The sequence below is a fragment of the Oncorhynchus keta genome, chromosome 23 (assembly GCF_023373465.1).
Source record: "Oncorhynchus keta strain PuntledgeMale-10-30-2019 chromosome 23, Oket_V2, whole genome shotgun sequence".
NCBI lineage: Eukaryota > Metazoa > Chordata > Actinopteri > Salmoniformes > Salmonidae > Oncorhynchus > Oncorhynchus keta.
In genome coordinates, this window is record NC_068443.1 from 22,160,682 (window position 1) to 22,185,586 (window position 24,905).

The 24,905-nt window shown below is 44.0% G+C and overlaps 1 protein-coding gene across 1 annotated transcript in view; it reads right to left on the reverse strand.

Annotated features, from left to right (window-relative positions):
- LOC118402003 (PH domain leucine-rich repeat protein phosphatase 1-like) overlaps nt 1–24,905 on the reverse strand; it is a 76,742-nt gene that overhangs the window by 22,891 nt on the left and 28,946 nt on the right. Inside the window, exon 2 of the mRNA XM_035799788.2 lies at nt 499–695. Within this exon, the coding sequence (XP_035655681.1) occupies nt 499–695 (197 nt within the window). The remainder of the gene's footprint in view (nt 1–498; nt 696–24,905) is intronic.

Here is a 24,905-nt window from a genome sequence, read left to right on the forward strand (position 1 = left end):
TGCTGATACACAGCCATAAAGCCATAAAGGGATAACAGCCATTAACCAACGGCTACCTCCCTAATTCCCCTTTTGGAATGAGAAATGCCAAGCCAGAAAATGTATTTATAGGGAAACTAGGCAGAACCACGATAAGACTTCAATTGGAAGACAAGGTAAATAGGCTGAGAATTCATTGAGGGTATAGAGTACTTCATCATGTGGGGAAAACAGATAAGAAATAAGACGTTGGAAGAGTTAACATTGATTTGCAATGATGGCTTATTGGCCCTTCACCAGGATTCTGTCCCTGAGTTGATTAAAGACTGTTGATTTATCTCTATGATTGCACACTGATGACACAAGAATGAAGACAAATGGAAATGGAATAGGAAAGTTGGTGATGACACAGTAAAGGTAGGTTTGTTGAAACTGTGATTCTACTGAATGGGTATGTCTATTCTAGTCATTCTATTTCTATGGTGTAAGTAACAGCAGTCCGTCCGTGTCTTACTGTACCTTTCCTCCGATGAGGGGCAGGATGTGCATCTTGCCCGTGTGGCTGTCTTTGACGGAGGAGACGATGAGGCAGGTGCCACACAGGATGACCTGGCGTCTGGTCCACCGGTTTACTGGTAGCAGGAGTTTCCCTTTGCGGACGTTATAGGTCCCCGACAGCTGCACGCGCTCCGAGCTCTCAATGCTGTGGGGCTTCCCTGGAACATACACGAGGAGAGGGAGTTAGCAGAGTTAGCATCCAGCTAACTCAAAACAGGGCCAGTAGCTCAGAGACCTGAGTGCTGCCTCAGTACTTAAAGTATATATTAGCCTGATGCTAATAAAGTGACATAGTAATAATTTATTACTATAAAGAAAAATAATAATAATTTTGTATGTACATACAGTACATATAATATACACTGAGAGTACAAAACATTAAGGACACCTGCTCTTCCCATGCCATAGACTGACAAGGTGAATCCAGGTGAAAGCTATGATCCCTTATTGATGTCACCTGTTAAATCCACTTCAATCAGTGTAGATGAAGGGGAGGAGACAGGTTAAAGAAGGATTTTTAAGCCTTGAGACAATTGAGACACGGCTGTTGTATGTGTGCCATTCAGAGGTTGAATGGGCAAGACAAAATACACTGCTCAAAAAAAATAAAGGGAACACTTGAACAACACAATGTAACTCCAAGTCAATCACACTTCTGTGAAATCAAACTGCCCACTTAGGAAGCAACACTGATCGACAATACATTTCACATGCTGTTGTGCAAATGGAATAGACAACAGGTGGAAATTACAAGCAATTAGCAAGACACCCCCAATAAAGGAGTGGTTCTGCAGGTGGGTACCACAGACCACTTCTCAGTTCCTATGCTTCCAGGCTTATGTTTTGGTCACTTTGAATGCTCGTGGTGCTTTCATGAGACTGAGTCTATAACCCACACAAGTGGCTCAGGTATTGCAGCTCATCCAGGATGGCACATCAATGCGAGCTGTGGCAAGAAGGTTTGCTGTGTCTGTCAGCGTAGTGTCCAGAGCATGGAGGCGCTACCAGGAGACAGGCCAGTACAGCAGGAGACGTGGAGGAGGCCAACAACCCAGCAGCAGGACCGCTACCTCTGCCTTTGTGCAAGGAGGAGCAGGAGGAGCACTGCCAGAGCCCTGCAAAATGACCTCCAGCAGGCCACAAATGTGCATGTGTCTGCTCAAACGGTCAGAAACAGACTCCATGAGGGTGGTATGAGGGCCCGACGTCCACAGGTGGGGGTTGTGCTTACAGCCCAACACCGTGCAGGACGTTTTTCATTTGCCAGAGAACACCAAGATTGGCAAATTAGCCACTGGCGCCCTGTGCTCTTCACAGATGAAAGCAGGTTCACACTGAGCACATGTGACAGACGTGACAGTCTGGAGAACGTTCTGCTGCCTGCAACATCCTCCAGCATGACTGGTTTGGCGGTGGGTCAGTCATGGTGTGGGGTGGCATTTCTTTGGGGGGGGGGCCGCCATGTGCCTGCCAGAGGTAGCCTGACTGCCATTAGGTACCGAGATGAGATCCTCAGACCCCTTTTGAGACCATATGCTGGTGCGGTTGGCAATGGGTTCCTCCTAATGCAAGACAATGCTAGACCTCATGTGGCTGGAATGTGTCAGCAGTTCCTGCAAGAGGAAGGCATTGATGCTATGGACTGGCCTGCCCGTTCCCCAGACCTGAATCCAATTGAGCACATCTGGGACATCATGTCTCGCTCCAACCACCAACACCACGTTGCACCACAGACTGTCCAGAGTTGGCGGATGCTTTAGTCCAGGTCTGGGAGGAGATCCCTCAGGAGACCATCCACCACCTCATCAGGAGCATGCCCAGGCGTTGTAGGGAGGTCATACAGGCACGTGGAGGCCACACACACTACTGAGCCTCATTTTGACTTGTTTTAAGGACATTACATCAAAGTTGGATCAGCCTGTAGTGTGGTTTTCCACTTTAATTTTGAGTGTGACTCCAAATCCAGACCGCCATGGGTTGATAAATTTGATTTCCATTGATAATTTTTGTGTGATTTTGTTGTCAGCACATTCAACTATGTAAAGAAAAAAGTATTTAATAAGAATATTTCATTCATTCAGATCTAGGATGTATTATTTTAGTGTTGACTTAATTTTTTTGAGCAGTGTATTTAAGTGCCTTTGAACAGAGTATGGTAGTAGGTGCCACTGGTTTGTCTCAAGAACTGCAACGCTGCTGGGTTTTTCACACTCAACAGTTCCCATGTGTATCAAGATGGTCCACCACCTTAAGGACATCTAGCCAACTTGTCACAACTGTGGGAAGCATTGGTGTCAACATGGACCAGCATCCCTGTGGAACGCTTTCGACACCTTGTAGAGTCCCATGCCCCGACTAATTGAGGCTGTAAAAAGGGTATGCAACTCAATATTAGCAAGTTGTCCTTAATGTTTTGTACACTCAGTATATATTCTCACTCAGTGTTTGTACTCTGTATTTACTCTGTACTCTCTAAGCACACACTCAACACTGAGATAAGAATAGTTTAATAGTGTAGCAGCCTGAAACTCAGCACACAGTCAACACAACGCTGGGTTAGCAGAAGCACTAAACAGTCAGCAGCGTGAAGACTTGTCTGAGGCCACCCTCTGTTAGCATTTGGCGCTGAATAGCTTTTTTCCCCCTAACAGTGATAGTCAGATTATAGATCGGATGATGACAGGTGCTCTCCTCTACTTCAACACTAATTTGTTCTATCAGTCTTTGAGCTGTCTTTATTCCTTTCATAAATCCATCCATCTGTTCATTTCCCTTCTGTGACTCTCTCGCTCATAGAACCCTTTATACAGAACCCTTTTTTCTAAGAGGGAAAGCGCTAGAGAGAGACGGCAGTGTCATACTACGAGGTAAGTACTAACTAAGTACCAGGACAAGCTCTTACAGCTTTGAATAATTCAACTCCGGTCTCTTACATGCAGACTAACACAGGAGGCTTGCTGTACAGACTAACACAGGAGGCTGCTGTATAGACTAACACAGGAGGCTTGCTGTACAGACTAACACAGGAGGCTTGCTGTACAGACAAATAATGTGTTGTATTGTCGTGGTAGAGTAGTGTGTAATAATGTGGTATGTGTTGTATGTTATTGTGATTGGACCCCAGGATCCAGAATAAAAAACATGTACAAAAATACTGAAGTAGCCCTGATATTGTCAGAGATCAAGGGGGACATTAAAGCATTAGAATATTCAAACTAAGGTTGAAAAATGCATTCACTGAGGAAGACCTCATGTTCTGAAAAACAAACTGAGAAAAGGGCAAAATAGTTTGAATAATGAGCTACTGTGATGAGCATGTTTTCCCTCTGCATCATTACTATTCAGTGACCTTAACTCAATTCTTTGATCTCATTTTCAGGTTGAAATCAAATCAATAACCTACTTTGCAAATGGACATCTGCCTGGTAAAATACTGAGCGTGTGGTAAAGTACAGTACAGAGGTAGTGTTCCAGTAACTCACTAGCTGGGGTTTACAGGTCAGAAGTGAGATGCTGTGATGCACCTCACCTCTTTACAGTACAACCCAGTTCATTTTCATTCTTGAGCTTTCGAGTGGGAGGAGACATTGTTGGAATAAACAAATGATTTATCAGCTTTAGACTCAATATGTCACATGGTCAATCTCACTGTACTTAGGGGCCTTACTGGAACACTTTCTCTTGCACATACGCATATGTGAAAACACACAAACAACCCAAACCTCACACACACCCTATACACTCATGCTCAACACACAAAAACACACAGTCCCCACCCACCGACGCAAGCACTCACTCACTCACTCTGTGACAGTGGGAAACCGTCTCCATGTGCATCAGAGCTTTGTGGGTCTGTCTGTGTGTAGACCAGACCACTACTCTGGCTGTGTGGGGCTCCCATGTGAGCATAGTGTTTACATGGGGTCCAGGGGTGGAAACTTCTTGACATCACCATTGGCGGAGAACAATATGCTAATTCAGTGGTCGCATTTAGTCTCATGCTGGAATCAAACCCACAACCCTGGCGATGCAAGAACCATGCTCTAACCAACCGAGCCATCGGAGCAAAGACAACTGCCTGTGTTGTCCTAGGCCAGGTGTATATTCAACTGAAAGGTAGACCTTGGTGATGGAAGCAATGCAAGGCCTTAGGTCAAAAGGACACCAAGGCCTCGGTTTTGTGCGTGTGGGGGGTTCTAGGAGTCTGTTGAGGTGCTTTGGGACACGTGTGTGTGAGTAGGGAGTGGTGTGTGTTTGGGGTGTTTGTTGCCGGTTTCTCAGGGCGGCTTCCTTCACCTTCCACCAAGCTCAGGAAAGGCCTTCGTTTCCCCTTTCCACCCCAACACACACTAACTTCAAGACACATGGCCAAATCCAGACACATATTCATGCCTTGTATGGCACAAAGCATAGTAATGCAGGGAGGTTTAAACTAATCCCAGATCTTACCCGGTAACAACTTCTCATATTTAAGTGTGTAAGCCCCTCCCCTGTGTGATAACCAGGCCACTTCCCTTACCGCCGGTCCTCCTCACTACACACGTATAATCAGGCTGACCTGCTAATGAAACAAGACACTGCAGCACAGACACCTCCACCACTGGGCCTGGGCATGCTGTACTACAGGGCTCTGACCCATATTACACACCACACACCTGGCTGGGAATGACAACAAGCCCCACTTACTTACAATGAATGCTATGGTGCTGTGGACCGGGACAGATGAGAAATGTATTGGTAAAGTAGTGTAAAGGAGGGTTTGTGTTCAGGCTACAACCGTCTCCTGCTGCCGGGTCTTGGCTGCCTCTTACAGCAGTGTGCACCCCAAATGGCACCCTATTCCCTATATAGTGCCATGGTCAAAAGTAGTGCACTATTGTGGGAATAGTTTGCCTTTTGGGATGCATCCTCTGTCCTCCTGTATGAGATTGATATGATTCTGAGGTGTTGTATCAAGGCCTTTCTCACTGCTGAGGAGCTGGAGAGAGACATCCTCTGTCCTCATGTATGAGATTGATATGTTCTGAGGTGTTGTATCAAGGCCTTTCTCACTGCTGAGGAGCTGGAGAGAGACATCCTCTGTCCTCATGTATGAGATTGATATGATCTGAGGTGTTGTATCAAGGTGTTTCTCACTGCTGAGGAGCTGGAGAGAGACATCCTCTGTCCTCATGTATGAGATTGATATGATCTGAGGTGTTGTATCAAGGTGTTTCTCACTGCTGAGGAGCTGGAGAGAGACATCCTCTGTCCTCATGTATGAGATTGATATGATCTGAGGTGTTGTATCAAGGCCTTTCTCACTGCTGAGGAGCTAGAGAGAGACATCCTCTGTCCTCATGTATGAGATTGATATGATCTGAGGTGTTGTATCAAGGCCTTTCTCACTGCTGAGGAGCTGGAGAGAGACACCCTCTGTCCTCATGTATGAGATTGATATGTTCTGAGGTGTTGTATCAAGGCCTTTCTCACTGCTGAGGAGCTGGCGAGAGACATCCTCTGTCCTCATGTATGAGATTGATATGATCCGAGGTGTTGTATCAAGGCCTTTCTCACTGCTGAGGAGCTGGCGAGAGACATCCTCTGTCCTCATGTATGAGATTGATATGATCTGAGGTGTTGTATCAAGGCCTTTCTCACTGCTGAGGAGCTGGAGAGAGACATCCTCTGTCCTCCTGTATGAGATTGATATGATCTGAGGTGTTGTATCAAGGTGTTTCTCACTGCTGAGGAGCTGGAGAGAGACATCCTCTGTCCTCATGTATGAGATTGATATGATCTGAGGTGTTGTATCAAGGTGTTTCTCACTGCTGAGGAGCTGGAGAGAGACATCCTCTGTCCTCATGTATGAGATTGATATGATCTGAGGTGTTGTATCAAGGCCTTTCTCACTGCTGAGGAGCTAGAGAGAGACATCCTCTGTCCTCATGTATGAGATTGATATGATCTGAGGTGTTGTATCAAGGCCTTTCTCACTGCTGAGGAGCTGGCGAGAGACATCCTCTGTCCTCATGTATGAGATTGATATGATCCGAGGTGTTGTATCAAGGCCTTTCTCACTGCTGAGGAGCTGGCGAGAGACATCCTCTGTCCTCATGTATGAGATTGATATGATCTGAGGTGTTGTATCAAGGCCTTTCTCACTGCTGAGGAGCTGGAGAGAGACATCCTCTGTCCTCCTGTATGAGATTGATATGATCTGAGGTGTTGTATCAAGGCCTTTCTCACTGCTGAGGAGCTGGCGAGAGACATCCTCTGTCCTCATGTATGAGATTGATATGATCCGAGGTGTTGTATCAAGGCCTTTCTCACTGCTGAGGAGCTGGAGAGAGACATCCTCTGTCCTCATGTATGAGATTGATATGATCTGAGGTGTTGTATCAAGGCCTTTCTCACTGCTGAGGAGCTAGAGAGAGACATCCTCTGTCCTCATGTATGAGATTGATATGATCTGAGGTGTTGTATCAAGGCCTTTCTCACTGCTGAGGAGCTAGAGAGAGACATCCTCTGTCCTCATGTATGAGATTGATATGATCTGAGGTGTTGTATCAAGGCCTTTCTCACTGCTGAGGAGCTAGAGAGAGACATCCTCTGTCCTCATGTATGAGATTGATATGATCTGAGGTGTTGTATCAAGGCCTTTCTCACTGCTGAGGAGCTAGAGAGAGACATCTTCTGTCCTCATGTATTAGATTGATATGTTCTGAGGTGTTGTATCAAGGCCTTTCTCACTGCTGAGGAGCTGGAGAGAGACATCCTCTGTCCTCATGTATGAGATTGATATGATCTGAGGTGTTGTATCAAGGCCTTTCTCACTGCTGAGGAGCTGGAGAGAGACATCCTCTGTCCGCATGTATGAGATTGATATGATCTGAGGTGTTGTATCAAGGCCTTTCTCACTGCTGAGGAGCTAGAGAGAGACATCCTCTGTCCGCATGTATGAGATTGATATGATCTGAGGTGTTGTATCAAGGCCTTTCTCACTGCTGAGGAGCTAGAGAGAGACATCCTCTGTCCTCATGTATGAGATTGATATGATCTGAGGTGTTGTATCAAGGCCTTTCTCACTGCTGAGGAGCTGGCGAGAGACATCCTCTGTCCTCATGTATGAGATTGATATGATCTGAGGTGTTGTATCAAGGCCTTTCTCACTGCTGAGGAGCGGGAGAGACGCATCACTGTCGAAGAGTGTTCAAAATAATACAGCTACTGTAGTACATCCTTCAGAGGCTTTTTATTATCATCAAACTATGTTTGATGACTGTTGTTTTCCACCACTGACAGTGAAAAGGAGTAATGAGATTTTGAAGAAGGTAAGAAAGAGAGGAAGTGAGTAACAGTCAACATATGAGGGAGAGTGAAAAAGAAATTGAGGCATCAAAGCCAAAGGAACTGAATAACATTAAGAAATGCTATAGATGCAAGTAAAGAAGTATGGCAACCTACCAAAAAACAATTGGACAACCACAAATTCAATCCCTTTTAGACAACTTCCTGGTCAAAACATTTCACTGTAATAGTGAAGGTGTAAACTTGGCAGTAGAAAACCTAAACAATATATTTGACCTCTCAACTTCCCTCTCAAATCTAAGAATTTCAAACAGAACAACGGCAAAAATGTATAACAATGACAAATGGTTTGATGAAGACTGCAAACACCTAAAGAAATGAACAAACCTAGCCAACCAAAAACATAAAGACCCAGACCCTACGCCTTCACTATGGCGAATCACAAACAAAACCGAAATAGAGTACGGAAAATGAAGGAACAGCACATCGGAAATCAAATCAATGTAATTGAAGAATCCATAGACTCTAACCACTTCTGGAAAACAGTAAAAAAAAAAACAACATCCCTCTCTCCCGACACTATCAACATACAGCTAGCTGGCGGGTTATACGCTGCACCGGCAGGAAAGAATAGGTAAGACAAGGGGCGGTGGACTATATATTTTGGTAAATAACAGCTGGTGCACAATATCTAAGGAAGTCTCGCGCTATTGCTCACCTGAGGTAGAGTATCTCATGATAAACTGTAGACCACACAATCTACCAAGAGAGTTTCTGTATTTTTCGTAGTTGTTTACATACCACCACAGACTGAGGCGGGCACTAAGACAGCATTGAATGAGCTGTAGTCTGACATAAACAAACAACAAAACGCAAGCAAACAACAAAACGCTCACCCAGAGGTGGCGCTCCTAGTACCGAAGAATTTAATGCAGGGACACTTAAATCTGTTTTTACCAAATTTCTAACAGCAGGTTAAATGAGCAACCAGAGGGGAAAAAACTCTGGATGACTGTTACTCCACACACAGAGATACAGTTGAAGTCAGAAGTGTACATACATCTTAGCCAAATACATTTAAACTCAGTTTTTTCACAATTCTTGACATTTAAACCAAGTAAAAAATCCCTGTCTTAGGTCAGTTAGGATCACCACTTATTTTTAAAATGTGAAATGTCAGAATAATAGTAGAGAGAATAATTTATTTCAGCTTTTATTTCTTTCATCACATTCCCAGTGGGTCCGAAGTTTACATATACTCAATTAGAATTTGGTAGCATTGCCTTTAAATTGTTTAACTTAGGTCAACCATTTTGTTTTGGGTAGCCTTCCACAAGCTTTCCACAATAAGTTGTGTCCCCACTGGTTGTCATAAGGTGTATGCACCAATTTGTAAGTCGCTCTGGATAAGAGCGTCTGCTAAATGACTTAAATGTAATGTAAATGTAAGTTGGGTGAATTTTGGCCCGTTCCTCCTGACAGAGCTGGTGTAACTGAGTCCTGTTTGTAGGCCTCTTCGCTCGCACACGCCTTTTCAAATCTGCCCACAAATCTTCTATGGGATTGAGGTCAGGGCTTTGTGATGGCCACTCCAATACCTTGATTGACTTTGTTGTCCTTAAGCCATTTTGCCACAACTTTGGAAGTATGCTTGGGGTCATTGTCCATTTGGAAGACCCATTTGGACCAAGCTTTAACGTCATGACTGATGTCTTGAGATGTTGCTTCAATATATCCACATATTTGTTCTCCCTCATGATGCCATCTATTTTGTGTAGTGCACCAGCCTGTCCTGCAGCAAAGCACCCCCACAACATGATGCTGCCACCCCCGTGCTTCACGGTTGGGATGGTGTTCTTTCCCTGCAAGCCTTCCCCTTTTTCCTCCAAACATAACTATGGTCATTATGGCCAAACAGTTCTATTTTTGTTTAATCAGACAAGAGGACATTTCTCCAAAAAGTATGATATTTGTCCCTATGTGCAGTTGCAAACCGTAGCCTAGCTTTTTTATGGCGGTTTTGGAGCAGTGGCTTCTTCCTTGCTGAGCGGCCTTTCAGGTTATGTCGATATAGGACTTGTTTTACTGTGGATATAGATACTTTTGTACCGGTTCCCCCTAGAATCTTCACAAGGTCCTTTGTTGTTGTTCTGGGATTGATTTGCACTTTCACACCAAAGTATGTTCATCTCTAAGAGACAGAACGCGTCTACTTCCTGAGTGTAATGATGGCTGCATGGTCCCATGGTGTTTATACTTGCGTAATATTGTTTGTACAGATGAACGTGGTACCTTCAGGTGTTTGGAAATTGCTCACAAGGATGCACCAGACTTGTGGAGGTCTAAAAAATAAATAAATATGAGGTCTTGGCTGATTTCCTTTGATTTTCCAATGATGTCATGCAAAGATGCACTGAGTTTGAAGGTAGGCCTTGAAATACATCCACAGGTACACCTCCAATTGACTCAAATGATGTTAATTAGCCTATCAGAAGCTTCTAAAGCCATGACAGTATTTTCTGGAATTTTCCAAGCTGTCAACTTAGTGTATGTAAACTTGTGTCATGCACAAAGTAGATGTCCTAACCGACTTGCCAGCACTATAGTTGGTTAACAAGAAATTTGTGGAATGGTTGAAAAACTAATTTTAATGACTCCAAACTAAGTATATGTAAACTTCTGACTTCAACTGTACGTATAAAGCTCTCCCTCACCCACCATTTGACAAATCTGACCATAATTCTATCCTCCTGATTCCTGCTTCGAGGCAAATAACACTGAAAGATGCATGAGAGCACCAGCTGTTCTGGAAGACTGTGATTATGCTCTCCGCAGCAGATGTAAGACCTTAAAACAGGTCAACATTCACAAGGCCGCAGGGCCAGATGGATTACCAGGACGTGTACTGCAAGCAAGTGTCTTCACTGACATTTTCAACCTGTCTCTGTCCGAGTTTGTAATAGCAACATGTTAAGCAGACCACCATAGTGCTTGTGCCCAAGAGCACTAAGGTAACCTGCCTAAATGACTAGCACTCACGTCTGTAGCCATGAAGTGCTTTGAAAGGCTGGTCATGGCTCACATCAACATCATTATCCCAGAAACTCTAGACCCACTCCAATTTGCATACCGCCCAAACAGATCCACATATGATGCAATCTCTATTGCACTCCACACTGCCATTTCCCACCTGGACAAAAGGAATGCCTATGTGAGAATGCTATTCATTGATTACAGCTCTGCGTTCAACACCATTGTGCCCTCAAAGCTCATCAATAAGCTAAGGACCCTGGGACTAAACACATCCCTCTGCAACTGGATCCTGGGCCACCCTCAGATGGTAAGGGTAGGTAACAACACATCCGCCACGCTGATCCTCAACACAGGGGCCCCTCAGGGGTGTGTGCTCAGTCCCTTCCTGTACTCTCTGTTCACTCATGACTGCACGGCCAGGCACGACTCCAACACCATCATTAAGTTTGATGATGACAACAGTGCCTGATCACCGACAACAATGAGACAGCCTATAGGGAGGAGGTCAGAGACCTGGCTGTGTGGTGCCAGGACAACAACCTCTCCATGAACACCTAACCAAAAGGCTACCCAGACTATTTGCATTGCTCCCCTCTTTTACACCACTGCTTCTCTCGGTTGTAATCATCTGTGTATAGTCACTTTAATAACTCTACCTTCATGTACATATTACCTCAACTAACTGGTGTCAAATTGGCTTTTTACCAAATTACCGTATGACAGAGCAAGTATTTACCCTGCACACCCTAATTGACAAACAAACAAACCAAAACGAAGGCAAAAGTCTTCACATGCTTCGTTGATTTAAAAAAAAAAAACTTGACTAAATTTTGTATGAGGGTCTGCTATGCACATTGATGTAAAGTGTTGTTGGGGGGGAAACATGCCACATTATAAAATCCATGTACACAAACAACAAGTGTGTGTTTAAAATTATTTAAAAAAACACATTTATTTCCACAGGCCATGGGGTAGACAGGGATGCAGCTTAAGCCCCACCCTCTTCAACATGTATATCAACGAATTGGCAAGGGCACTAGAACAGTGCAGACAAGGCAAGAAAGGCCTTCTATGCATTACATTCGACATACCAATTAGGATCTGGCAAAAATTACTTGAATCAGTAATAGAACCCATTGCCCTCTATGGTTGTGAGGCCTGGGGCCCACTCACCAACCAATAATTCACAAAATGGGACAAACACCCAATTGAGACTGTATGCAGAATTGTGCAAAAATATACTTAATGTACAACGCAAACCGCAAACAATGTATGCAGAGCAGAATGAGGACTATACCCACTAGTTCTCAACATCCAGAATATTGCTGTTCAATTCTACAACCACCTAAAAGGAAGTGACGCCCACACATTCCACCACAAAACCCTCACCTACAGAGAGATTAATGTAGAGAAGAGTCCCCTCAGCCAGCTGGTTCTGGGGATCAGTTCACAAACAAAAACAGACCTCACAGAGCCCCAGGACAGAAAGACATTTAAAGTTAACTATTTGACACACTGGAAATAATGAAAACATAGCAAATTGGAATGCTATCTGGCCCTAAACAGAGAGTACACAGTGGCAGAATACCTGACCACTGTGACGGAGCCTAAATTAAGAAAATCCTTGCCTATGTACAGACTCAGTGAGCATAGCCTTGCTATTGAGAGACGCCGCCATAGCCTGCCTCCTCTTGAGAACCAGGTCTGCCTATGTCCCCATGCCTGCCCACAAAATGAAGTGGATACTCAGATACACATCCTATCCTGCCAAATGTATGACCATATTCGAGACACATATTACCCTCAAACAATTCAAAAACAAATCCAATTTTGATAAACTCCTATCTATTGGGTAAAATACCACAGTGTGCCATCACAGCACCTGTTGCCAAAAGAAAAGGGCAACCAGTGAAGAACAAACACCATTGAAAATACAACCCATATTTATCTATTTAGCCATTATATGACATTTGAAATGTCTCGATTCCTTTGGAACTTTTGTAAGTGTAATGTTTCCTGTTCATTTTTAAAATGGTTTATTTCACTATTTCACTTGCTTTATCAATGTAAACATGTTTCCTATGCCAATAAAGCCCTTTGAATAGAGAGAGCGATGGACAGAGGGAGCAGGGCAGAGACAGACAGAGGGTCCTCCCTCTCTGTGAAAAACCGCTGTCAGTGCTGGGTGTGCGCTCAGGTAGGACACACACACGCGCACACGTAGCTGTCGTGAAGACCATACAAGGTGACAGGCTGCTAGGGACAATTAGCGTGTGGGCCAAGGTAGCGCTATTATACTGACCTCCTCCCATCTGCCAGCCTGGTGGGCTGGTGCAACATCTTACAACCTTCCCACAACCGTGGGACAACCTTCAGGACTATCCACCATACTGCACTGTGTGTGTGTGCACCTTCAGGACTATCTATCATACTGTGTGTGTGTGTGTCTAGTACTTAGTACATAGCTAAGTAAGTAGGCAACCGTTAGGGAGACACTATTGCTTTTAGGGAGTGATTTTCAACAGGGTCTGAGAGGTCTGTGACTTCACAATTTCATAGCTTCTAAAAGCCATAATCCTTCATTAGTAGCTTCTTAATCCCCTAGACATCCTCTTTAAAAGTTCCCAGATGTTCTCGCACAAAGAGTCTGTACAGAACATTTACAGGGGGTTGCCTATAATGCTAGTGTGTGTGTGTGTTTGCACGTGTGCATTTATTTTCTTTGGGAGAGCATTGACAACTGCCCCAGTCTCTCTAGGCTAGGCTGAGTGACATTTGGTTTAGTGCTCTGACAGCTCCCGTCTCCTGTCACACAGACAGAACAGCATTACAGCCAGGGAGCATCACTGTCAGCTCAGAGCGTCTCTAGACATGTTCTAGGATGCCATCCAAAAGACCTTCCTCTCCTCCTGTTTCCCCTTCATTTCCTCTCCTCTCCCCTGCTCCTCCCCTTCAACCCCAGTATTCTCCTCTCCTCTCCCCTGCTCCTCCCCTTCAACCCCAGTATTCTCCTCTCCTCTCCCCTGCAACCCCAGTATTCTCCTCTCCTCTCTTCCCTCTGCTCTCCTCTTCCTTCTCCGCTCCCCTTTTCCGCTCCCCTCTCCTCTCTTCTGCTCCCCTCCCCTCCCTTTTCCCTCTCCTCTCTTCTCTGCTCTGCTCTCCTCTTCCTTCCCCCCTCTCCGCTTCCATCCCCGCTTCCCTACTCTCTGCTCCCCTTTCCCTCTCCTCTCTTCTCTTCTCTTCTGCTCTGCTCTCCTCCCCTTTTCCCTCTCCCCTCTCCTTTTCCCTGTCCGCTCCCCTTTACCCTCTCCTCTCTTCCACTCCCCTTTCCTCATTTCCCTCTCCTCCCCTCTTCGCTTCCCTCTCCCCTGTCCTCTCCCCTCTCCTGTCTTTCTGCTCCCCTCTCCCCTCCTCACTTCCCTCCCTCCCTCCCTCTGCTCTCTTCTCCCCTCCCCTCCCTTTGCACTGCTCCCCTCCCTCTGCTGTGCTCCCCTCCTCTCCTCTCCTCCCCCCCCCACTCTCCCCTCCCCTCTCTCCCCCTGCTCTCGCCTCCCCACTCTCTACTCCCCTCCTCTTCTTCCCTTTCCTCTCCTCTCTTACCACAGGAGCAGGGGACAATTTGCCATGGCGCAGGTGACCATGAAACCTCCATGTCTAATCAAGAGGACAGAGGAGGATGATTAATGATTTGATGGATGTCATGGAGGAATCCTGGTGACTCAACTCAGATCCAGCGTTTGATGAGGAAGACACACATATGCGCACTCACATGCAAAACAAATACATTTACTAGAATTCAGTACAAAGAAACAATAGATAAGCAATATACAGAAAGTTAACTTTGAAACTGTTCAAATGACATCCAGATCAACAGAACATTCACAATCAAAACATTACCCTTACATGCTGACCAGACCGGACACGTATGCGAGCATCGAAAAATAAATGTAGAAATCCATGTTATTCAATTATTGCACCCACACTACTCGCGTGCGCCAATGAGCTTCTGCGACGCCAAGGGCTAAAATAGAAGTCATTCCTATTTCTGACGCAGATCACGCTGAAAGTCCTGCCTCTCCCATCTCATCATTGGTTAATAGAAGCAGCTACCCACGTGCCATCTCCTCATTGGTTATACCCACGTGGGTGATTGAAAGACGAACTGTTTTGCCGGTCTTTGTTTTAATACTATGGAAGTTTAGATGTGATCACCATATAAATTCAAAGATGAAAAAGCCTGGAAGGAGAAGAGATGACTAGAAATGATTTGGTTGGCTTTGGTTTTATGTGTGGATTAAATGTCAGAGTAGAGGACCTTGTGCATTTCAGGTAAAATAACAACTCAATGTTTATATCCCAGGACAAATTAGCTAGCAACAGCAAGCTAGCTAAATAGGACAAGTTAGCTAGCAACAGCAAGCTAGCTAAATAGGACAAATTAGCTAGCAAGTGCAAGCTAACTAGATAAATTGCCATAGATGTTTAATGCTTTTCGACCTGTCCCCAAATGAATGTCATTGATTCAGAGTTTGTTTTGATATTTTAACCTGCGTGTCGTGATCGCGTTTGGTGTAGGGGGACAAAATAAATGTATGCATGATGGCGCACGATGGCGCAGCTGGTTTATGTTCCATGTTAGAGTACAGAACAGACTCCTGTTATTCCAGTGAAGGTGTTTTCCCAGCAGGTCAGTGCAGTGGCCACTAGGGGGCAGCTGGTTTGGGTTCCATGTTAGAGTACAGAACAGACTCCTGTTATTCCAGTGGAGGTGTTTTCCCAGCAGGTCAGTGCAGTGCCAGTAGGGGCCGAATGGGGGTGAGTTCCTGCCTGGGAGACGACATGGAAGCCAGAGTGTTGTGTAGTGCTGAATAATCTTTGTTCGACTCCAGCCTTTGGCCCACTTTCACGTTTACTGATTATTTTTTTTAACCTTTATTTAACCAGGCAAGTCAGTTAAGAACAAATTCTTATTTTCAATGACAGCCTAGGAACAGTGGGTTAACTGCCTGTTCAGGGGCAGAACGACAGATTTGTACCTTGTCAGATCGGGGATATGAACTTGCAACCTTTCGGTTACTAGTCCAACACTCTAACCACTAGGCTACCCCTTTATTTAACAGCAATGACTTACGCACAACGTGGATACCTACCACACACACACTTGGCCTCCCTGACCTAGTATGTATCTATGTCCATTTAGAAGAAGTAGGCAGAGAATAGGGATGTCATGCTACAGACTTCAACTTCATGGCTGACTAGTGGGACTGGAGAACACACACAGGATTATATTCTAGTTCTATTCCATCCAGAGGAAGAGGGGAAACATTTAAAATATAGTAGTCCGTCTATAGTGCATAGTCTCTTCGCCCCTACCTACATATACAAATGACCTCGGCTAACCGGAACCCCCAATCATTGACTCGGCACCGGTACCCCCAATCATTGACTCGGCACCGGTACCCCAATCATTGACTCGGCACCGGTACCCCCAATCATTGACTCGGCACCGGTACCCCCAATCATTGACTCGGCACCGGAACCCCCAATCATTGACTCGGCACCGGAACCCCCAATCATTGACTCGGCACCGGTACCCCCAATCATTGACTCGGCACCGGAACCCCCAATCATTGACTCGGCACCGGTACCCCCAATCATTGACTCGGCACCGGAACCCCCAATCATTGACTCGGCACCGGTACCCCCAATCATTGACTCGGCACCGGTACCCCCAATCATTGACTCGGCACCGGAACCCCCAATCATTGACTCGGCACCGGTACCCCCAATCATTGACTCGGCACCGGTACCCCCAATCATTGACTCGGCACCGGAACCCCATGTTGCTTTGCTATTTTGTGTTACTTTTGATAATTTTTTACTTTAGTTTATTTGGTCAATATTTTCTTAACTCTTCTTGAACTGCACTGTCGGTTAAGGGTTTGTAAGTAAGCATTTCACAGTAAGGTGAACACATGTTGTATTCGGCGCATGTGACAAATAAAGTTGTCAGGGAGGCACCTTTCAGTCCCTTCCAGCACTATTTATAATTCAAATACTGTACAAAAACGTCAGATCAACCAGCTCTTTTATATACCTAATGTCTATTCTTCAGAATATTCCTGAGGGTGAAGGGAACCTTTTCAGTGACCATCAATCTAGATCAAGTAAAGTAGTCCGATTAGGAGTGCCTGAACTGACACGGTAGTGTATTAGGTGTGTACTGATCGAGATTTTCTGAGATACTGAAACAGTCGTGCATTCCCTGAACAGTGTTCTGAATCCCAATTTGAGCGTGCGAACATGAGAGATAATCTGGTTGCTATGACATCATTACAGCTGTTTACTGTGACATCATTACAACTGGTTGAAATGTGGTTGTAAAAGAGGATTTTCCTCAGTGATTCCCTCCAATGAAAGTGTGGGAGGTTGATGTGATGTGCGTGTGATGCATGTGTGTGCTCCCCTCTCCTGACTCCCACTGTTATGCAACGAGCATGTTATGAAACTTTACATTTGAAACACAAGCCCTTTGAACACACACACACACACACACACACACACACACACACACACACACACACACACACACACACACACACACACACACACACACCTCTCAGCATAGTCTTCAGTGACAGAGGCCTGTGTGTTTGTGTGTGTAATCTGTGTGTGCTTGTTTGTGCATGTGTAAGGGCTGTTTGACAAAGAAGGAGCGTGAGGGAGTGCAGCATCAGATGACCTGGCCTCCACAATCACCCGACCTCAACCCAATTGAGATGGTTTGGGATGAGTTGGATCTCAGAGTGAAGGAAAAGCAGCCAACAAGTGCTCAGCATATGTGAGAACTCCTTCAAGACTGTTGGAAAAGCATTCCAGATGAAGCTGGTTGAAAGAATACCAAGAGAATGCAAAGCTGTCATCAAGGCAAAGGGTAGGTACTTTGAAGAATCTAAAATCTAACAAATATTTTGATTTGTTTAACACTTTTTTTGGTTACTACATGATTCCATGTGTTATTTCATAGTTTTGATGTCTTCACTATTATTCTACAATGTAGAAAATAAAGAAAAACCCTTGAATGAGTAAGTGTGTCTAAACTTTTGAATGGTACTGTATATATTTTTTACAAATTGATACTTGAAGTCAAAGTATTGATTTAATATCATCTAAAATAACATTGTGATATGTAACTGTATCGAAAGTCTATTTGATGGAAACATCTCTGGTGGGAAAATGTGCATTTTTTTTAATGCAGGTTTTAGAACATTTGTATGAAATTCTGCCACAAATTGAGTGAAAACCTAGCCAGTGACAAACATTTACTTCAAACTTTGACTCCTACAAGTTCTGTCTGTTCGTCTCATAGGGCAGTTGAGTAGCTCAACTCTTGTTTATGTAGCATTAGACAGCTTCCTCTCCAACACTGCATAATGAATATAATAGTGAGAGAACATTGAGGGTAGGATATAGTGTGCAGGCCACTTTCACACAGCATATAGAACGAGGTATAGGATATATAGGCCACTTTCACACAGCATATAGAACGAGGTATAGGATATATAGGCCACTTTCACACAGCATATAGAACGAGGTATAGGATATATAGGCCACTTTCACACAGCATATAGAACGAGGTATAGGATATATAGGCCACTTTCACACAGCATATAGAACGAGGTATAGGATATAGTGTGCAGGCCACTTTCACACAGAATATAGAACGAGGTATAGGATATATAGGCCACTTTCACACAGCATATAGAACAAGGTATAGGATATATAGGCCACTTTCACACAGCATATAGAACGAGGTATAGGATATAGTGTGCAGGCCACTTTCACACAGCATATAGAACGAGGTATAGGCTATATAGGCCACTTTCACACAGCATATAGAACGAGGTATAGGATATATAGGCCACTTTCACACAGCATATAGAACGAGGTATAGGATATATAGGCCACTTTCACACAGCATATAGAACGAGGTATAGGGTATATAGGCCACTTTCACACAGCATATAGAACGAGGTATAGGATATAGTGTGCAGGCCACTTTCACACAGCATATAGAACGAGGTATAGGATATATAGGCCACTTTCACACAGCATATAGAACAAAGTATAGGATATATAGGCCACTTTCACACAGCATATAGAACGAGGTATAGGCTATATAGGTCACTTCAGAACATTAGATGGAGACAGAAATGCAACATGCCAGATGGATCATTCAGCATCACCATCTAGTTAGCAGTGTCACTATGTCACCTCACCACCCACATTGCCACTCAACATGCTCATTAGCTAGTCATTAGTTAGCTCAACAACCCAGTCCCATATCACCTCTTCAAGGTCTTGTGGGTGTACTGTTTTGTGGGTTATTTACAGAGCTTCAGAGAGAGAGAGAGAGAGAGCAAGAGAGAGAGAGAGAGTAAGAGAGAGAGCAAGAGAGAGAGCGAGAGAGAGAGAGAGCAAGAGAGAGAGAGAGGGGTAACACTTGTTGTTGTTGTCTTGAGATAGGATACAATAGCCCTCCCACAGAGTGCCGTTTTGGTTTACCCTGGTGGCATCGGACCCCCAAGGGAGTGCACCATGGGAGGGTGTAGCGTGAGAGCAGAGGGGTGAGGGGTGAGGCCGGGCCAGACTTCTCTCTCTAATCCCTATATAAGATGACCTCAGACTGTCGTTCCTTCTCTCCAACTTCCTGTGTGTATGGTACGTGTGTGTGCATGTGTATGTGTGGGTGCTTGTCGGTGTGTGCCCATGCATCTGTGTCTGTGTCCTTGCGTCTGTATGTGTGTGTATGGGTGTACGTCCCTCCGTATGCATTCAGTGATTAGTTACCTGGCGCTGGGTGACTCCTGCCTGTCTGTAGCTGTTATATGGTCCTGGGTTTCCCTTTTCAGTTGCAGTGCTGCATTAATAATAGCTGCTGGTGGCTGACAGAAACAGAGCGGAGACATTTCACATTCAGACGCTGGACTGCCGCTACTCTTGCTGTCTTTCTTCGTCTCTGTCCTCAACCTCTCACTCCCTTTCTCCCTGGTCATCTTTGTCTTAATATCTTTCACTTTCCCACTGTCTCCCTTTGTATGCCATCTTCTCTCTCTTTCTATTTCCGTAAAACGTTGCAGGGAAAGGAAGTCTGCCAAGTCTTCTGCGAGTCTGCAATCATTGCAGAGCTGTAGGTTCATGTAACCTATTACCTACCTACTGGATGTAATGCTGTAACGTTGTCATGTGTTACTTTAACACTATGGGGACAAAGAGCTGTCCATTTACAACACGTCCAGCAGCAACAGCTGAGTATTAAATGTTCTTTGGCCGGGGTAGGCCATCATTGTAAATAAGAATTTGTTCTTAACTGACTTGCCTAGTTAAATAAAGCTTAAATATAGATATATATTTTTTTAATGCAAAAATATTAAACCAGGCAGGTCAATTAAGGACAAATTCACAAAAGACCTTCTGTGGGGCTGGGGGCGAGGATATCAAAATAAAAATGTAGGACAAAATGCACATGATGACAAGATGGTAGCAAATACACCATGAAAACACCACATGAAAGTAACACAACATGGTAGCCACACAACATGACAGCAAGACAAAATGACAACACAACATGGCAGAAACACAACACAACATGGTAGCAACAACATGACAGCAACACAACATGGTAGCAACACAAATTGACAACAACATGGCAGCAACACAACAGTAAAAAAACAACACAGCATGGCAGCAAAACATAACACAACATGGCAGCAACACAAGATGGTAGCAAAAAATATGACAACACAACACGGTAGAAAACACATGACAAAATGATAGCAACATAACAATGGCACAACATGGGAGCAACACAACATGACAACACGGAAGCAACAACATCAACACAACATGGGAGTAGGACAAACATGGTACAAACAATGTTAGGCATAGATAACAGCACAAAGGACAAATTGGTAGAGACAAAACACATCAAGCAAAGCAGTTTCAGGGCAGTATGTCTCTCACTCACATACACACACCACTGTATTTATGTAACTCAGACAAGGCTGGTGGGAGGAGATACAGTGAATTATAACTAAAATAACTATATCACAATTCCAGTGGGTCAGAAGTTTACATACAATAAGTTGACTGTGCCTTTAAACAGCTTGGAACATTCCTGAAAATGGTGTCATGGCTTTACAAGCTTCTGATAGGCTAATTGACATAATTTGAGTCAATTGGAGGTGTACCTGAGGATGTATTTCAAGGCCTACCATCAAACTCACTGCCTCTTTGCTTGACATCATGGGAAAATCTAAAGAAATCAGCTCAGAAAAAAAAAGACTTCAGAAAAAAATTGTGCACCTCCACTGGTTCATCCTTGGGAGCAATTTCCAAACGTCTGAAGGTACCATGTTCATCTGTACAAACAGTACGCAAGTATAAACACCATGGGACCATGCAGCCGTCATACCGCTCAGGAAGGAGACGCGTTCTGTCTCCTAGAGATTAAAGTACGTTGGTGCGAAAAGTGCAAATCAATCCCAGTACAACAGCAAAGGACCTATCTATATCCACAGTAAAACGAGTCCTATATCGACATAACCTGAAAGGCCGCTCAGCAAGGAAGAAGCCACTGCTCCAAAAACAGCTCGGCTCCGGTTTGCAACTGCACATGGGGACAAAGATTGTACTTTTTGGAGAAATGTCCTCTGTTCTGATGAAACAAAAATAGAACTGTTTGGCCATAATGACCATCGTTATGTTTGGAGGAAAAAGGGGGAGGCTTGCAAGCTGAAGACCACCTTTCCAAACTTGAAGCACAGGGGTGGCAGCATCATGTTGTGAGTGTGCTTTGCTGCAGGAGGGACTGGTGCACTTCACAAAATAGATGGCACTATGAGAGAGGAAAAATATGTGGATATATTGAAGCAACATCTCAAGACATCAGTCAGGAAGTTAAAGCTTGGTCGCAAATGGGTCTTCCAAATGCACAATGACCCCAAGCATACTTCCAAAGTTGTGGCAAAATGGCTTAAGGACAACAAAGTCAAGGTATTGGAGTGGCCATCACAAAGCCCCGACCTCAAGCCTATAGAAAATGTGTGGGCAGAACTGAAAAAGAGTGTGCGAGCAAGGAGGCCAACAATCCTGACTCGGTTACACCAGCTCTGTCAGGAGGAATGGGCCAAAATAAATCACATTTTTTGTTAAACAATTTAAAGGCAATGCTACCAAACACTATTTGAGTATATGTAAACTTCTGACACACTGGGAATGTGATGAAAGAAATAAAAGCTGAAATAAATCATTCTCTCTACTGTTATTTTGATATTTCACATTCTTAAAATAAAGTGGTGATCCTAACTGACCTAAGACAGGGAATTTTTACTAGGATTAAATGTCAGGAATTGTGAAAAACTGAGTTTAAATGTATTTGGCTAAGGTGTATATAAACGTCCAACTGCAGGAGGACGGGCTCATTTTAATTGCTGGAATGGAATCAATGGAAAGGTACGAAACACATGGAAACAACGTATTTGACTCTATTCCAGCCATGCAATGAGCACGTCCTCTTATAGCTCCTCCCACCTGCCACCTCTGACGTAACTACTGTATGAACTCTCTGCCCCTGGAACTGTAGTTTGTTCTCGCAACCCATTCAATCTCTAGTGTGTGTGTGTGTGTGTGTGTGTCTGTCAGAGCGACCAGCGGCACTGAGGGCCTGATAAGTGAGTTAGGTCACATATCCAAAGGTTAACAAAGCCATTGAAACTATCTGTATCTGTCTCTGTGTCTGTGGTTTCAGGAGAGGCAGTAGAATACACTGCATAGCCTACACCTGTCGCACTTACACTATAAACACAACACAATCCCTACTAAACTTGTGCTATTATATTGTTTTGGTGTAGTGTCACAAACCCACTGACCCAATCAACAGCGAGAGGGACACCGATCCCAAACCATTATTTACACCTGATCAATGTGCCTCTATGAGATTAAGAGAGATTAAGATTACTTTATTGGGTCAATTGCAAACAGAATCCAACTGAAATTCCCCTTCCGCTTTTAACCCAGCCCCTCCGATAGGGCTGAGCGGTATACATTATTTTACGATATAACAGTATTGATGCACGGACCAGTTTGGGATATTACTTTACCTTCTATAACTGTATTTGAATGTTTGGTTTGTTAACAGACCATTTACATTTTTCTACAGCCTCATTCTAAAATAGGTTAAACAAAATCCCTCATCAATCTACAGATAATACCTCAGTGACCAAGCAACATTTTTTTTTTGCAAATGTATGTATATATACACACACTACCATTCAAAGGTTTGGGGTCACTTGGAAATGTCATAGTTTTTGAAAAATAAAATGTCCATTAACATTTATCAGATATACAGTGTAGACATTGTTAATGTTGTAAATGACTACTGTAGCTGGAAACAGATGATTTTTTAAGGAATATCTACATATGTGCACAGAGGCCCATTATCAGCAACCATCACTCCTGTGTTCCAATGGCAATTTGTGTTAGCTAATTCAAGTTTATCATTTTAAAAGGCTAATTGATCATTAGAAAACTCTTTTGCAGGTTGTTAGCACAGCTGAAAACAGCTGTTCTGATTAAATAAGCAATAACACTGGCCTTCTTTAGTCTAGTTGAGTATCTGGAGCATCAGCATTTGTGGGTTCGATTTACAGGCTCAAAATGGCCAGAAACAAAGAACTTCCTTCTGAAACTCGTCAGTCTATTCTTGTTCTGAGAAATTAAGGCTATTCCATGCGGGAAATGGCCAAGAAACTGAATATCTCGTACAACGCTGTGTACTACACTTCCTTCACAGAACAGAGCAAACTGGCTCTAACCAGAATAGAAAGAGGAGTGGGACGCCCCTGTGCACAACTGAGCAAGAGGACAAGTACATTTGTGTGTCTAGTTTGAGAAACAGACGCCTCACAAGTCCTCAACTGGCAGCTTCATTATATAGTACCCGCAAGCACCTTTCTAAACGTCAACAGTGAAGATGCAATTCCGGGATGCTGGCCTGAGGTAGAGTTGCAAAGAAAAAGCCATCTCTCAGACTGGCCAATAAAAATAAAAGATTAAGATGGGCAAAAGGACACAGACACTCTGCCTAGAACGGCAGCATCCAATCAGGTAGTAGAAACATATCAAGGATGATCAATGGAAAAGGATGCACCTAAGATCAATTTCGAGCCCTTTAGCAAAGCACCCCAACATCATCACACCTCCATGCTTCTTGGCAGGAGCCACACATGCGGAGATCATCCGTTCACCTACTCTGCGTCTCACGAAGACATGGCGGTTTGAACCAAATATCTCAAATTTGGTCTCGTCAAACCAAAAAGGACAGATTTCATTGCTCGGGTCTCTTGGCCCAAGCAAGTATCTTCTTCTCAATGGTGTCCTTTAGTAATGGTTTCTTTGCAGCAATTCGACCATGAAGGCAGTTCTCCTCTGAACAGTTGATGTTGAGATGTGTCTGTTACTTGAACTCTGAAGCATTTTTTTGGGCAGCAATTTCTGAGGCTGGAAACTCTAATGAACTTATCCTCTACAGCAGAGGTAACTCTGGGTCTTCCTTCCATGTGGTGGTACTAATGAGAGTCAGTTTCATCATTGCGCTTCATGGTTTCTGCGACTGAACTTGAAGGAACTTTCAAAGTTCATGAAACTTTGCAGATTGACTGACTTTTATGTCCTTGTTACAATACAACTGATTGGCTCAAACACATTAAGAAGGAAAGAAATTCCACAAATTAACTTTTAACAAGGCATACCATATGCTAGCCCCAATTCTGACTTGTGCTCTCATATCTGCTTCACTGATTTCTGCTCTCGTAAAGCCTGGGTTTTCTGCATGTTAACACTAGAAGCTTATTACCTAAAATGGATCAATTTAAAGTGTGGGTTCACAGCTCCAATCCAGATGTGTTGGTCAGTACTGAGATGTGGTTAAGGTAGAGTGTTTTGAATACTGATGTTAACCTTTCTGGTTATAACCTTTTTCGGCA